Consider the following 16526-nt stretch of genomic DNA (forward strand, 5'->3'; position numbering starts at 1 on the left):
TCTAGCGTGCGGTGCGCACACGGGTTTGGTGAGGCAGAGGTGTGGCGGTCCCGCTCCCAAACTGCCAAACTCGTAATCAGGCCCTTACAGTGCATAGCCCCGAATATACTGTAAATAGGACAGATGTAGGAACCAATATAACAATTTTATGAGCAAGGATTCTGATAGCATGACTTGAAAATGCAAAATGTGACGAACCCATCACAGTTTTCACGTGCTGTGATGGGGATAACATAGTGTCTGCAGAACGCATAGGTTAGAGCACAAAGAGAGAATGAGAATCTTTCAAATGTGTACAAGAAGAGAGGCTGAACAAAATGAGTAAAGAGAAAGAAATGGAAGAACATTGGAGAGCAGGAGTGGCACTGTCACAGTTCCTGCTACAAGGTTCCACCCATGGCAAAGAATTAACACTTGAGAAGACTGACCTCCAATGAGCACACTGGAATAATTTATTATTTGGGAGTATTACACTGCAAGTAATCTTTCAGTGGTGTCAGAGCACAGTTCGAGAAATAAAACAATGTTCAAGCAGAAGAAGCAGGGTGGTGGGAATCTATATGGAGTAGGATGAGCTGTCTTTTATGCAGCTCCAGAGATGAAAAAGTATCTATATGGAGCTTCATCGTGTAGGGGGAAGCTGTCCACTGTGCAAATCCAGAAATGAACGCAGTTCTATCTAGAGTTTTATTGGGTAGGCAGAGTTTCCCTATGCAGCTTTGAAAATTGAATAGACATCTGTATGGAGTTTCAATTGGTTGCATTAGCTGGCATGCAATACCTGAACATACATCTTCCTCACCAGACAGCATGGAGCATTGGGAAGGGTCTTGTGTGAGCTTTGTGGACGTGATGGTCATCAGGTCTCAAGGAATTCTAAAAACCCTTCAAATATTTGTGTTCGACTTGTACAAAGGAGGGAAACACCATAATTGTACCACGATTCCAAATAAATAAAGGGCTTTGCACAAATGTATTAACTGTGTTTCATGTTCATGGCTTTCAGATTCGATCATTTCACCAATATTTTACTACAGAGTTACCATGCTGTCCAAGTTTTCTTTCACTTTTGTTGATTTTTTCTTCCATATTAAGTTCAGTTTTTCTCATTTCCTCTTTAATATTCTGTTCACTTTTCCTAATTTTCACTTCCATATTCTCCTCACTTTCCTCAATTTTGTTTTCCATTTTCTGCATATTTTCATCAATTTTCTCTTCGATATTTTGTTCACTTTTCTTAATTTTTACTTCCATATTCTGCCCACTTTCCTCAATTCTGTTTGCCATTGTCTGCGCATTTTCTTCAATTTTCTCTTCTATGTTGTGCTTACATTTTCTAATTTTCTCTTCCATATTCTGCTCACTTTCTTCAATTTTCTCCAGCATATTCTGTTTCGTCATCTTGTTGTTATCTTCAATTACTCTCTTAATTTTTTTAGCAACTATCTTACTTTTTTCGACCATATTTTGTTCGGCTATTCGTTTATATAGGTATTCGGTATATGCATTATTTTCTAGGTTAGCTAGTTTGGCCTTTTCATCAATATTCCATTCCGTCATCATGTAGTTTTCTTTAATGGCGTCCATAATTGCTTCCTCTAGATCCTTCTCAGGTTGTCTTTTTGAAAACCAGCTGATTGAGGAGTTACTAGTTTGCTGTATTTGAATACAGCTGCTCCCCACGTTCCATGGTATCAAGTAACTTCTTTCCTTTACTTTCGTTATCACTTCGTCCAAATCACGTCGAACTTTCTGAAATGATTCTCTTAGATCCCGTTCAGAAGTACAAGAAACAACTCCGGGATTCTGGTATGTTTGCTTTATTTCCTCCATTCTCTGTTTCATATTTGTCATTTCTTCGTTCAGATGCTGCTGATTTTGCATTATGTGGGTGACTGCCGAATGCAAGTTTATAATTTCCCTGCAGGGCAAAGAATTAGAACTTTATCAGTCTTGACATTTTGCACGAGACCTTCACCAAACAGAGACTGCAAATACTTTTTAGAGTTAAACCAATTACAAATCCAGATACCTCATACATGAGACATGCAAGAATAGAAAGTGTGAGAGGAAAATCTAGATGTGAGGGACATCTATATACCCCTGCAGCACCCACAAAGATGTCCATTTTCCTTGTGTATGAATACTGGTGATCTAGTGGGTGTCTCTCCCCCAAGGTGCTCCCCGAAGGTTTGCTTTAAAGATGTGTGGTGCTAACAGTAATTCTAGAGCTGTTTGAAAGATGTGTATCAAGAGCAGCTCAGCTGTATTTATCAAAAGTCTTTTATCTATGTTCATCCTGACCCATGGGGTGAATCCTTTCCCACTGCTCTCAAGGCAACTGACTGTACCCAGATGTGCCAAACATGGGTGTAGGGCGCTGTTTGAAGATGGAAGTAGATGTGCATGCCATGGTGCAGTTAATAGGTTATGATGACCTTCTTCTGTCCCTTGTAGGCTGCTGGGCCCAGTCATCGATGCTTCTTCGTGCTCTTTAGCTCTTTACCCATAACCTGGGCTTCAAGAGAACTGGGAAACCCCCTACAAGCCCTTTACCTAAAACTGGGATTAACAACTACTGCACCTACTCAGACCTTTCAGAGCGTGGACTACTCTAAAAATCAGGGACTCAAGTGAGAGTGCGGGCAGAGGTGGATACAGGGGAGCTGTTCTGAGACATTTGGTGGGAAGTTGCGAAAGCGAAATAGAAACTTGTTTGGACTGTGATACCACTCCTTCAAATATTGTGGAGGCATACTCAGGACTATGTAGGCGAATCTCTTAATTGCTAACAACTATTGCACCTCACCGCCCGATAAAGGCGACCAAGTGGTTTGATGGCCCGTGCTCAAGAGCACATAAACAACTTAACACCATCGGTGCGGCGCATTTTCCCGCTGTGCGCTAAAGATTCGCAAATCCCGCGGTTCAAAAGACTCTCCCAGGGTCCTGGGAATTATACGATCTTGTAGATGTTCTTAAAAGATCATGCTTGAAACTAGGAAAGCGATTATAAAAAAGGAAGCCTGAGACCAGTTGAAGAGGGCCTGTGTGGAAAAAGACTCAAAATTGTTTTGGAAAGTAGTAAATTTCCCATACTTTGCATGTGGCCACAATGGGTGTACGGATATTCCTATTCAATCTTCAACCTGGGTGATACATTTTACCCAGGTATTTAATGATACTTGTTATCCAAACCAAAGTGAACGCGACTGCCAATTTAACTTTGGCTTTAGGGACATGCCCTTATTATCTATCGGGACATATAACTAAATGAAGTCATCTTAGCTCTGAATGGATGTCCAAATAGCAAAGCACCATGGCCTGATGGGGTGCCAATTGATCTTTTTAGGAATAATACAGAGATGTTGGCACCTATACTAGTTAACATCTTAAAAAGTGCAACTATTTGTAGGCGGCCCCCAGGTCCTGGTCAGATGCCATCATAGTTACTAGCTTCAAAAATGACAATAGATGGGACCCCAAATTCTACCCCCCAATGTTGCTGATATATAGGACAGCGAAAATGTTGGGCAGTGTGAACCTGAGCCGCTGCTGTCAGAGGGAGCTTTGAGGATCTTCTGAACTATTGCTATCAAAGTTACAAATGACAGCCTTCTGAGCTGCGGCGGTTAGAGTAAACAGTGATAATCCTCTGAGCTGCTTCTGTCCTACTAAAAATCCTCCAAGTTGCTGCAATAAGGGAGCAAGGATCACCTTCCATGCTGTTGCTGTCAGTGTCCAGTGAGAATCCTCAGAGCTTCTGCTATCAGAGTGAGCAACGAGAATACTCCCAGCTGGTGCTTTCAAGGTGAGCACCGAGACCTCTCTGAGAAGTTGCTGTCGGAGTGAGCAGTGAGAATTCTGTACACTGTTCCTAACAGAGAGAGCAGCAAGAATACTCTATGCTGCTATTATAAGACTGACCAGTGAGAATCCTCGCAGCTGCTGCTATCAGAGTAATCAGTGACAATTCCCACTCTGCTATTATGAGAGTGGCCAATGGAACTCATCCGAGCTGCTGGTATCGCAGTGCACAGTTTTCGATAGGCTGCCATCATAGTGATGGGTTGTGATGTGACGTAACGGCTAGAGCGGCAACAAGTAAGATTTGTAAATATCTTACATGCACGCACTGCTGCCTCTGCACTGCATCTGGTAGGTGACGTACTGCCAGTTGCCAGGAGGTGGAAGGCTCGGGGTGGTGCTGGCCACAGAGTCAGAAACATGTAATAATGTAATAATTTACTTAGCATAAGCTACAACCATTTTGGCTGTGGTTTCCATTTCGTTTCCTTTGTAATTCTTTCGTACTCTGCTGTTTGCCTTTTTACTCTGCTTGTGTCATCTATTTTAGTTGACCTCCTGACATGGCTAAGCTATGTACTTGCTGGGGGTTTGTATCTGCCAGTGCACCTGGTCTTAGATGTTATCTGTTGACTGTTTACTGCTGTCATAAGCATTCCTGCTCCCCCTCCCTATTTGCTAATAGCTATTTCTAAACTTGTTCCTTCCTTTTCTGTCCACATGCTTACATTGCAGAACAAGAGTATATAAAGACAATGGTCTGTGAGTTCAGGGTACTACCTCCTGCAGCACTTGAGAGTGTTGTGTGGATGTTGTCCTACACATGAGTGATTAATAAACTTGATTTATCTTACTTCAACTCCAGTGCCAATCTCTTTTTGTCAGTCTTTGGAACCCGTGGACGAGAGGGTGACCCTGCACCAGTGTGCTCACTTTTGGGTACATTTCCACAGAGGGAGATGGGCAGCAACAACCGGGAGAGAGTGCAAGCAGGGATGGTCCTTCAGCCGATAGCTGAAGGCCAGATAGTAACAAACACAGTGTGCTCTGGCTACAATAATGCCAAACTAACCTTTAGTGGATTGACTCCCTTCTTGGTTCAGCTCTGCCTGGTAGCTGCTGCTGCCACCGGTGCTGCAACTGACCCACTGGTAAGAAGTTCACCTATAGGCTCCTGCCTGCGTCTCATCCCTGGTGGTCTAGTGGCAGAGCGTCATGGCTCTGCTGCTAGGGCTGCCCTTCTGTCTCTCTTTTCTGCTATTTTTGTTTTTGCCTTTATTTCTGCATTTTTTTCTGCTTCTGCCTTTACTCTGTTTTGCTCTTTTTTCGGATTCTACCTTTATTCTGTTTTTCCGCGCCTTTTTTGCCCCCCTCGCCGCTGTGATCCCTTGGGACCCCACTCCAGTGCCTCTTTCCACTGCCGTGTTTCCCGCCTCCCAGCTTTCCAGCACCCCATAGCACTACTTAATGGTGGCCACACATCAGGCTCGCCACCCTCATGTTAAAGGTACGCCGAATGCTTGCCAAAGGCAAACCCATCTATGTCTGGACCGTGCCCAGCACCAGGGACCCTGGTTCATGGACCTTCCACCGCTATGACACCAGCACTCTCCTCGCCCTCAACACTGGATGCCACGCCGCCTGCCACCTTGTGTCGCCGTCAGAGACCCATGAACTCTTCGCCTGCTGAAACTGCAGCCACACCTTCACCCACGCCAACACGCTAGATCCTCTCACTGCCCAGCCGACCAACAGCTCACCCAACCGGCTCAACTGCACCCTTCTCAACGTGCGATCCCTACATAAACACGCCACAGAAGTCTGGGACCTCCTCGACACTGCCTCTCTCAAAAGCGCCTTCTTCACGGAAACCTGGAAAAACCCCTGTTCTTAACCGGACATTGCCATCGCCATCCGTGCAGCTACAAATTCTCCTGCAAGGACCACACTGACCAACCAGGAGGAGGCATCGCAATTGTCCACAAGAACACCCTCCGACTGACCACGCACTCAATTGACCCAACAACAACCATGGAACATCTCCACTTCGAGATCCAGACCAACCCCAACAACACCCTCCGTGGCACCCTCATCAGCAGGCTCCTTGGGCTACTGCCCGCCCTTCACCAATGCCTTCGTAGACCTCATCGCACCCCAAGCTCTCGAGCGCACTGATTACACCCTACTTGGTGACCTTAACTTCCACCTGGGCAACTCCAGTGACCAGAACACCACCTCCCTACTGGAGAATCTTGCCAACATCGGACTCAAGCAGCTAGTCACATCACCACCCCACACAGTCAGACACATGCTCAACCCCGTTTTCTCTACCAGCGGGAACATCACCTACAGCCACGCCACTGAACTCCTCTGGACCGACCACCATACACCACTGCCCTCATAGCCCCCCATCGCAGCAGGAACAAGGCCACCGAACAAACGTCTCGTTGACTCCCTCAACATGACCAAACTGCCAACACCAACATACGCCAACACCACAGCGTGCAACTTCACCAATGGATCTCCAACTGCCCGTCACTCTGGCACACCTCAAGAAGATACTAGGTAAGCAACACTCCAAGAAAGCTAGCCGGTTCACTCCCACCCTCCACGAGTCCAGACACACCTGCAGACGACTCGAGAAGAGATGGAGGAACAACAAAACTCTGGAAACCCACACAACCTTCAAATCCGCCGCCAACGCACACGATCTTCTCCTCAAAACCACAAAGAAAATGTCCCTCCAAGACAAAATCAATGCCAATGCACACAACAGCCAACAACTTTTTGCCATCATGAAGGAGTTTGCCAGGCCCAGCAGCAAGACCACAGACGTCTCACCCTCCCAAAACCACTGCAACAAAGTCAGCACCCTCTTCCACCACAAGATCAGGCAGATCGATGGCAGCTTCAAGACCCTGCCACAATGCCCGCCACCACTGCATGAAACCACTCCGCACCCCAACAGATCGTGCGCATCTGGACTCCGCTCACCACGGATGACACACTCGTAACCATGAAGAGCATCCACTCAGGAGCCCCATCGGATTCTTGCCCATACCACATGTTCTATAGAGCAACTGCCTCCATCGCCCCAGCTATGCCGCACCAATAACTGCTCCATCGAAACCGCCACCTCCCCCGATGACTGGAAACGTGTTGCTGATGTTACCAGAGTCAGCAGTGTGAATCCTTCCACTGCTGCTATCAGAGGGATCACTGAGAATCCTCCATGCTTCTGCTGACAGAGTGAGCATTCAGCACAGCTGCTATTAGTGTGACCAGTGAGAATCCTCATTGCTGCACTTTGTAGAGTGACTAGAAGGAATCCTCTCAGCTAATTCTTTAAGCCGCTCCTACGAGAGTTTATAGTGTGAATCTAAGAGCTGCTGCTAGAAGAGTGACTAGTAGGAATCCCCTGTGCTGTCGTCAGAGCGAGCTGCTAAAATCCTCCAGACACCTGCATTGAAGTGAGCAACAAAGTGAGAACCTGTGTTCTGCTCCTAACTGGGTTACCCATTAGAATCCTCCAAGCTCTTGAGATAAGAGTCAACAGACAGAATCCCCGAGCTTGTACTATTAAAGTGATCAAGCTGCTGCATCTATCTGAAAGACCATAGTGAATCCTCTGATCTTCCGCTATCAAAGTGACCAGTAAGAATTCTAAGAGCTGCTACTAGAAGAGTGAGCAGTTAGAATCGGTGAGCACCTGCTATGGGAGTGATCAATGTGTACTTTGGGCATCTACTCTCACCGTGAGCAGTGAGAATCCTCCTAGCTACTACTATCAGAGCTACCAATGATAATAACCCAAGATTCCATCAGAGTGAGAATACACCAAGCTTAGGCTGTAAGAGTAGCTACAAGGTATGCTGCAAGCTGCCGTTAGAGGGACTAGTAAGACCCCATGAGGTTCTGTCATCAGTCACCAGCAAGAATCTTCTAAGCTACTGCTATGAGACTGACAGGTGAGAAACCTACGAGCATCGCAAAGAGAAGGCTGCCTTTGCTAATTTAATCAACCCACCCCCCCATCATCCATACCACACTTTGGCATGAGGAATGTTTAGGCATGTGTGTGACTTATCTTTGGGAATGGTGTAGAATGAATGCCCCACTTGTAAGGTTTAATTTCCATACCTGTATGAAGACCTACTGTGAGTTGGAGAATCTTACCCTGCATGACTCTGGAGAGCATGTACACCTACCTCAAAATCATTGTAATAAGCTGTACATGTTTGACCCTTGCCTCAACACACACAACAGTCATGGTGTGTGCTGGAGGTATTTTGGTGACATTTATTGAGACCCAGATTGAACACTCTTTGGCGAGATTGACTACCACGACCACAAGAGAGCAAAGAGGACAGACAGTGGAGGCTGCATACTGTTTCTAATGGAAAGGCAGGTCTTTTTACCTGTCCCTGCCAGAGAGATTTGTCTTTTTGCCATCTGTCCTTTTTTAAATTGATCTGCCAGTCCCCTGCAATTGTGCCCTTTGCTTATCTCTGTAGTACATAGATACTGTGTGGTGGTACAATTTAGCATGTATGGAAGATGCATAAATGGAATGAGCATGACACTTGTGGAAGCAGCTTGACTAAGTTCCATTTTGTGCTTTCTACATTTGAGTGGAAACTAAGATGGAAGAATGAGGAAGATCCTACTCAGTAGATTTGGAGAGCAGACTGTTCTCAGAACATTCCAGTAATCTTTTGTACTGTGTCAAATTAAAGCATGTTATGGGAAGGTGGGAGAGGCTTCTTTAAAGGTACGGAATTTCCCCCTACTCTTTCCTGGCCATTGTTCTCTGGAGTCGCTACCACCCACTGGTTAGTAGGTAGTTGAGGGCTTCTCCAAAGAAGACTCCAAGCTCCAACTCACCATCCTCCTCACAGCTAATAAAAAAGATATTGTATGAACCAGAGTAAGTGCAAACAGCAAAATCACAGAACTGCTCAAAACAATTCCCAGAACTGACCAGCTGGAATACACGACTGTCTGCAACTTTAGTATGAAGATGGAAAAGAAACTTCCAGCTGTGCTAAGATTCTCTATTGGATTCCAGGGTCTCCACACCAGTGGCTACAAAAAGCTATCTGTGCTTTGCAATTGGAGTACTCACTGTCAACTACCCTTGCCATGGTCAGGACCAGAGACCCCAGGAAGTTGCTTTGACCTGCCAGGAAAGGATGCCTGGAATATACTTTGAGTAAGAGAGCTGACTAACTGTTCAGGAGGCACACTGGGAATGTCAAGCCATGAGGAAGATGCCTCTCATCAGAAGCAGGAGCAATAAAGAATGTCCTCTGCAGTGCCAGGAAATGAAGTGTGTCATCCTGTAATGGTGGACTGCGTATACTTGTGGGCAGAGGGTACTGTGGAACTCAAGTCTGTCCGGGAAACATCCTTTACGACGTAACTTTTACCACGCAGTGCCTTTACAACGTAGGTTTTTCAACGCAAGTTATTACAACGAATTGCGCTGGGGGGCGCTCTAGGATAGGTAATAGTTTAATTTACTACCCAACACCTTCCCTACTATTCACGGGGACTGGAGTTGGAATAGTAAATTAAACTATTCACTATCCAGCACCCCCCAACGCAAGTCATTGTAACGACTTGCGTTGAAAAACCTACGTTGTAAAGGCATGCGTAGTAAAAGCATGCGTTGTAACAACGTACATCCGTCTGTTCAAGCTACAATGCTACAATCAAGCATCAAGAAGTCAAGAGTTGACACAAGCAGCTGGAATGAGAGAAGTGAGAGTGCTGGAAGTCAACTGCATCAACGGAGTGGCCTGCAACATTGACTAAGTACTAACTAACAAGCGCTACCTAGCTTGTTTGGATGGTACATTTGAGTCTGGGTCAGAGGAAGATACAAAGCTGTAGGAGCCATCAAGCCATGAGCACCATAACTTGAGAGCCACCTCCTGGACTGGTGCAGATGCTACCTATCCTCCCTGGTGACACTGCAACATCATTGCAAACACCAGAATCAGACTGGCTGTACATTGATTTATTGGCCTATACTGGTTGCCTTTTACTTTATGAGCCTTTAACTATACACCACCTCCCACAGTAAACCTTGGACTTCTCAACTTTGTTACCTTGAGGGTCAAGTGCTAAATGGGTGCACTTGATGCTCATTTTTGGTTCCAAAAGTAAGATTAAGCCAGGGGTGTGGAATTTAATAAAATATCTACTTGTCCCTGGGGCAGGTTGCTTCATAAATCTACTTGTCCTGTAACAAAATCCACTTGTCCCTTTGGTGCCATTTGGTGTGGCGACACATTATGAGAGCAATCTCATTATATAAGAGCTCTGATATAGCCTCTCTGATTAGGCCAAGGCTCATACCATAGTGGTGTTTGAATACTTGCAATCCCCTTGTTTTGCCACATTTCTGTAGATCTACATACTGGGGCTGAAGGTAGTGGTAAATAATAGTTCCAGGGTTAGAATGCTCTTTTGAGCCTGTGCAAACCTACTGACTTGCATGTTTTAAGGGTTTTCAACAAATCCTCTTTAATCTTTTCCCATACTGAGAAATGTTGGAAATGTATTCCTGACAATGGCAGACGGAAACCTTCTTCCAGAGTTGGGAAAAAAGTGGTTGGAGGGAAAGTGAACTTGCAAACACTCAGATTTTCCCATGAGCTAATCTACACATGCAGATTTTCTCATGCTAAAATGCAGTTCACAAATATTTTCTGGGAGTACTATTTCCTGTCCTACTTCTGTAAACTCTTGGAAATTCATGAAAGCCAATTAGCTTCACTTAATGCAAGGACATATACCATGGGTGCACTTCTGAGACTTTCTTTAATAATTGGGCCCCTAATTTGGTCTGGCGTTGACCATGACCCTTTGTGTTTATTAAAAATTCTGTCTCTCGCTCTCTCTGTATCGGCTGGCTTCACTGCGAGTGACAGCATTCTGCTCTTTCACAAGGAGCATATTGGCACACAAAGTAGTTTAGTACAGTGCCAGTAACTATTGTGGCAGTGTGTGCTTTTTGAGACCAAAAACAATTTTTGCTTTTGCCAATGTATGTTATAATGGTGAGTTCCCGACAGCTCCCATACCAATAAGGGTTTGCAAAAACCATGCCAAAACAAATCGCACATTGACAAAACTAAAAAAGACCCCCCAATTTCAGACCTACTGGTTTTGCCAATACTTTTTGTTTCCCATAATTGTTTTGAAACTGGTTACACTGATTTCAATTATGAATAATTTGGGGAAATACCAGCATGCATCAACACATTACTAAATGATGCAGCAAAGAAATGGTACCTGAAATTTTACAGTAGTTTAGCGAAATGTTTTGTTTCCTGCTTTCATTTTTTAATGAATATTTTATTTTGAAAGCAAAGAATCATCAATTTTCGTTTTATGCTTCTGCAAATATTTGCATCAAACCAGAGAGCATTCTGGGAGCATTATGCATAGCTTCATATTGCTAAACTTAGCAAATGTGTGTACACATTTTTATACTGGAGCCACTGTTGGTAGTTCAGTCAAAGCTTACAACATTTACTTTGTGTGCGCACTCTAATAATAAATGAGTTCAATTAATGAACCATAAATACAAGTTTGAACAGCATTAACAAAAATATTTCTTAACTGCAGACAGTCCCTTTCCTGATCCATAATGTGGTACTGCAAACTGGCAGCCAAAGGGTTTGTGCTGCAGGGGGTTGGGCCTACTTGTCCCAAGGAAACAATGGGCCCAATTCACAGAACTAACTTAAGACAAAATCCTAAACTTACTACCATCTTGGTATTCACAGAAGGCACTTACTCATTTTTGTATTCACAGAAGGCACTTACTCATTTCGGTATTCACAGAAGTTAGTAGTCCTAACTTTAGGACTCCTAAATGCCTTCTGCGAATACCGAAAGTCTTAAAGTTAGGAGTAATAAAGTTTGGACTCCTAACCTTAGGACTCCTAAATGCTTTCTGTGAATTCCGAAAGTCAGGAGTCCTAACTTTACTACTCCTAAACTGAGAAAAATCCTAACATTAAGACTTTCGGTATTCACAGAAGGCATTTCGGAGTCCTAAATTTAGGACTCCTAACTTCTGTGAATACCGAAATGAGTAAATGCCTTCTGTGAATACCAAAATGAGTAAGTGCCTTCTGTGAATACCAAAATGGTAGCAAGTTTAGGATTTTGTCTTAAGTTAGTTCTGTGAATCGGGCCCAATATGTCTTTGGCGTTGAGCTAGAGGAATTCCACATCCTGTTAAGCTCTAGGACACCTGTGGTAACTGGATGTAATTGATTCAATTTGAGCTAATTAACCGCCACTAGACTCTTTAGAAAGGTCTGAAATTGGGAACTCAACAACTCATGTATCCAAACATGACTCTCTCAAAATTCTCAGCATATGGAGATGAGTTGTCCGGTTATGTCAGGCTACGCAGATTTTATCAGATAGAGGCTGTAGGCAGTCTTTTGCCTTTGGATGCAGAGAAAAAGATTTGTGCCGCATGGCTACTTATGAGCTGCCACTAACCATTAGACCAGTCTTGGCTTTGTTACAAAGACGGTGGTCAGTTATGGTGAAAGAGTCCCATTCCAAAAGAGTCTCAGATGGGAAACAATGAAAAAAGCCACGTAGAACCTCTGCTAGAGTATTTATGGCACATTTCTCTTACACAAGAAATTATATCATAAATTCGGAAAAGAGAAGCAGTAGCATACTTGGCAATAACTCCATGGGGTTTCAGCACTGCAGGGATGATTCACTGCTCAATAAACATTCAAAAGAAAAAAATAAGGCAAATGCAAGGGCTACAGAAACAATCTGTCAAAGCATGCATAAACCTTATTAAACCCAACCACTTCATATCTGTTGTTAAGGCACTCCATTAGCTTCTGGACGACACAATGGCAAAGCCAAATTAATGTCTTCTGACCTGTTCACAAAGTTTTATGAGACACAGGCACAGAATACCTGCAGACACAGGCACCAAAAACATGCATAGCTAGAAACCTCAACTTTGCAAATGTACACTTAATTATCAGGTGAACCTTGAAACTGAGGCAGATATTTAAGGGTAAAAGCCCTAAAGTTATGGAGCCATCTCAGCCTAACGCTGAGAACTGGACCTATCCACATTATGTTCAGGAAACATATAAAAGCAGACTTATATACCGTGACTTTCACTTGATCTCTACAGAAAAGGACAACAATTGAATATCAGGGGGGTGCCTGTGAATAGGGGGTACGCCAGGGCTGTGTGATGGCCCGACATTGTTCTCCCTCTTTATCAATGGGGTGGAAGACAATTGAGGGAGGACAATGCCGATACCCCGGTCCTGGTGGGGGAGAAAACACCAACCCTCCTCTTCGCAGATGACACCCTCCTGTTGTCCAAAACCCCTTCGGGGCTGCAGAAACTACTGGACAGATTCAGTCTATTTTGCGATGAACGCGGGCTGACCATTAATACATCCAAAACCAAGCTAATGGTGCTGCTCCCTTCAAAAAAAGCAAAGAAAATTAATATCACCCTTAATGGGTCGCCTCTTGAGGTGGTGGAGGATTTTGACTACCTGGGAATCAGAATTAACAATAGAATGAAATGGGACTCCCATGTTGCCAAGATGCTGCTAAATATCAAGAGAGTCTCGGGAGCCATTCTGAGGAGTCAGCGTATGTCAGCCAGCAGGCCTATAGCTCCGGCTCTAGCTGTATATGAAGGGAAGGCGCTGTCCTCCGCAGTCTATGGGTCGGAACTGTGGGGCTGCGAAAATGTAACCGATCTGGTCAGAGCCGAGAATAAGTTTATAAGGGACTTAGTTGCCGTTCCTATCTCAACCCCATTGAAGCCCCTTTTTCACGATATGGGCAAACGCTCGATTTTAGACATAGTCCGCCTTTGCCCTGTGCTGTTCAGGGTGTGCCTGAGAAGGACCCCAGAACTAGCAAATTATGCCCTGGTGATGGACAAACTGATAGCCTTGAATAGTGCGAATAAGATCCAGTGACTAAACAGATTGAGGCAAATGGTTATGAAGCTGGTATTGGCTGAATCCTGGACCTCACAGTCCCCTCCTCCAAAGCAAGTTGTTAAGAAAATCTACTGGGAGTGGGTACACACTGAGGAACAGAAGAGTACAAAATGGGGAGCCCTAACCACACAATTTTTGGAGCATAAGCCCACTAGGAGGTTTGAACCATTATTAGATTTCATCCAAATACCAAAAGACAGATCAATTTTTTTTTAAATGAGGTATGGGACACTACCCCTTAACAAATGTATTAGGGGATAGAAAGGAACCTGCTGTCCATGTGAGACCGAATCCCTACCACACTTTCTGAGTGTATGCAAAGCATACAAGAGGGCGAGATCGAGATGGTTGAAACCAGTATGCAGGGAGTTGGGGGTTAGAGATTTTAGGGTCGCCCTCCGCATTCTCTTAACCGATACAACATCCTTATTTGTTGTATGTGGAGTTGCAAAGTACCTATCAAGTACCTGGCTTACTCGCACCAGATTGCTAAATACTAATAAAGTATAGATCCTGCATGTACAGAAAGCCCATATGTATATTAGCGTTGTTGCACTTTAGTACCGCTATTAGAGTTGTTTTTAAAGTGTAAATAGTATTTTTATTGTCTTTTATCTTATGAATTGTACATTTTTATCATATACGCTATTTTTTATTAACTTGAATGTTTGTACTTTTATGATATGATTATATAGAATAAAGTATTACAACAACAGAATATCAGACACCGTTCCCACTTCATCTTATTGAACTCTAGCTTTCCCATTACCTAAATCAAGATGTATTTTTGTTGTCAAAGCCCCTCTACTGTGGCGTAGCCAAAAGATGACACCTAGGTCTATATGAAGCTTCTAAATAAGTAAATGAACTCAAGACTCTCTTGACTCAAAAGGTCATGCTAGGTTACAATGCTGCAGAATGTCCAAGATAGTGAATGTCATTCACATGGAAAGCAGCGCACTAAAAAGTGAAGAGAAAGGAGGTGATGTGCTGGTCATGAGAGGTGGACATCTTTAAAAATGTAAGCGAAAGCTGTAAAGGATGCGGTTCCTATAGATGCCACCTTTTTTGTTTGGTTGGTGATATCCAGAGTATATGGGCACTGAGTAGGATTTCTATGATCTGAGGGGGATAAGGGTTTTATTATTGGCTTTATGTGCCAACCTCCATTACTTTCTATGTTTTTCTATGTCTATATCTATCGGTGTTTGGCCATGTGTGGTGTTAGACTTACTTCAGCTCCAAGATGAAGTACATTTACTACAGTTTTGATTCATTTTTGGCTGCAGTAACTATAAAAGAGCAGTTTGTGAATAGGAAAGGTCTCTTTTGTGGGTGGGCATATGCCCCTCCCTAAACCCCTGCCCTTGACTCCCTTATCCCCTCCTTCCTCCTCCCTAAACCCTACCTATTTTTCAACCACTCCCTCAGTCCTCCCTTGTTAACTACTATGTAGTAAACTTACCTGTGTGAAGATCTTGCAATAAAAAATAGGAGATCTAGGGATTTATACTCATAGATTTGTGAACAGCAGTAGTACTTTAGTAGTGATAATGTAGACTACAAATGTATGACAAAATGCAGTTTGTGAATAGGGCCTAAAGAATTAACCATTGATGTAAAACAGGAGAGAGAAAGAGATACCCATCGAGCGGCTGAATTGCACAATGTGAAATCATAAAACCAAAGATCAATTTAGGCTTCGTCGCTTGACCAAACTGTGTGATCCTAGGCAAATATTTTATTTCATTGACCCTCCTTTTCTTCATTGTCACATAGGAGAGCCCCTTCAACTATGTGAGTGCAGGAAGTGCAGCATAGCTCTTTTGTTTAACAGGACTATCATTTTAGTTATGTAAAATAAGAATCTAGTCCACACATAGGGAATACTCGACGACAGACTTGATTATTTACATGCAAACATTTATATTTGGCCTGCTTGCGCGGGGTCTCTTGTAGAGACACCAAGGTCTGGCTCGGCTCTGGCTCTCCCTGGTAATTTGTTGGCCCTCTGACATCTTCTCCAGGCCATTCTGTAACTGATGTCAAAGAGAGCTCCTACTTGACTGATATCCCAGCGCCCCGCTGTGACCAGGAGCCCGTTATTCCAGTGTCCGACTCACCTGTGATGCTGCTCCAGGTAGCCTTTAATTTGCTCGATGACCGCCCCCTGCTCCCCCACAACTCTCTGGATGTCGTTCATGCTGCTAAAGGTCTTAATTAATTCTGGTGAAAAGATAAAATTGTAGCGAGAAAATGTCTTTTGTAAACAAGCAGTGCTCCGCGGCGTTGGATAGTCGCAGGCGTCTCAGGAGAGAGAAGAAGGCGGCTCTTTCTCCAGAGCTCGGCTTGGGAGCTGTGACGGGGATGCGAGGGCATGTCACGTGACCTCAGGTCTGTTTAAGCTCTCGAGAGTACAATGCAATGCGCAGAAACAGCGAAGTGAAACTTCAGAGTCTAAAACGAAACTGATTTGTAATTTGTAACCCATCCCCCGTGTACAGACTTGTGAATTGAGGGCGCGTTCACCAAATACGACATCTTAAAGAAATATCACATCCATTGCCAATGTCCTCCTCCACTGGACCCCCAAATTTTATAGCTGACTTTCACTTTCCTGTCGCGGTGCGGTGCGAGGGCGTCTGTTTCACCAGTTGTATTAGGGAACCTGGTGCTCTACTTACAGCA

The 16526-nt window shown here is 44.1% G+C and overlaps 1 protein-coding gene across 1 annotated transcript; it reads right to left on the reverse strand.

Annotated features, from left to right (window-relative positions):
* Positions 1-419: 419 nt before the first annotated feature.
* On the reverse strand, positions 420-16224 carry LOC144753090 (uncharacterized). Its single transcript, XM_078640878.1, has 2 exons — positions 15962-16224; positions 420-1921 (listed from the first exon to the last, which is right to left on the reverse strand). Exons 1-2 carry the CDS (start codon positions 16039-16041, stop codon positions 1018-1020), a joined length of 984 nt encoding a protein of 327 aa, XP_078497004.1. The 5' UTR covers positions 16042-16224; the 3' UTR covers positions 420-1017.
* Positions 16225-16526: the final 302 nt, after the last annotated feature.

Source organism: Lissotriton helveticus, chromosome 5_1 (genome assembly GCF_964261635.1).
Source record: "Lissotriton helveticus chromosome 5_1, aLisHel1.1, whole genome shotgun sequence".
Lineage (NCBI taxonomy): Eukaryota > Metazoa > Chordata > Amphibia > Caudata > Salamandridae > Lissotriton > Lissotriton helveticus.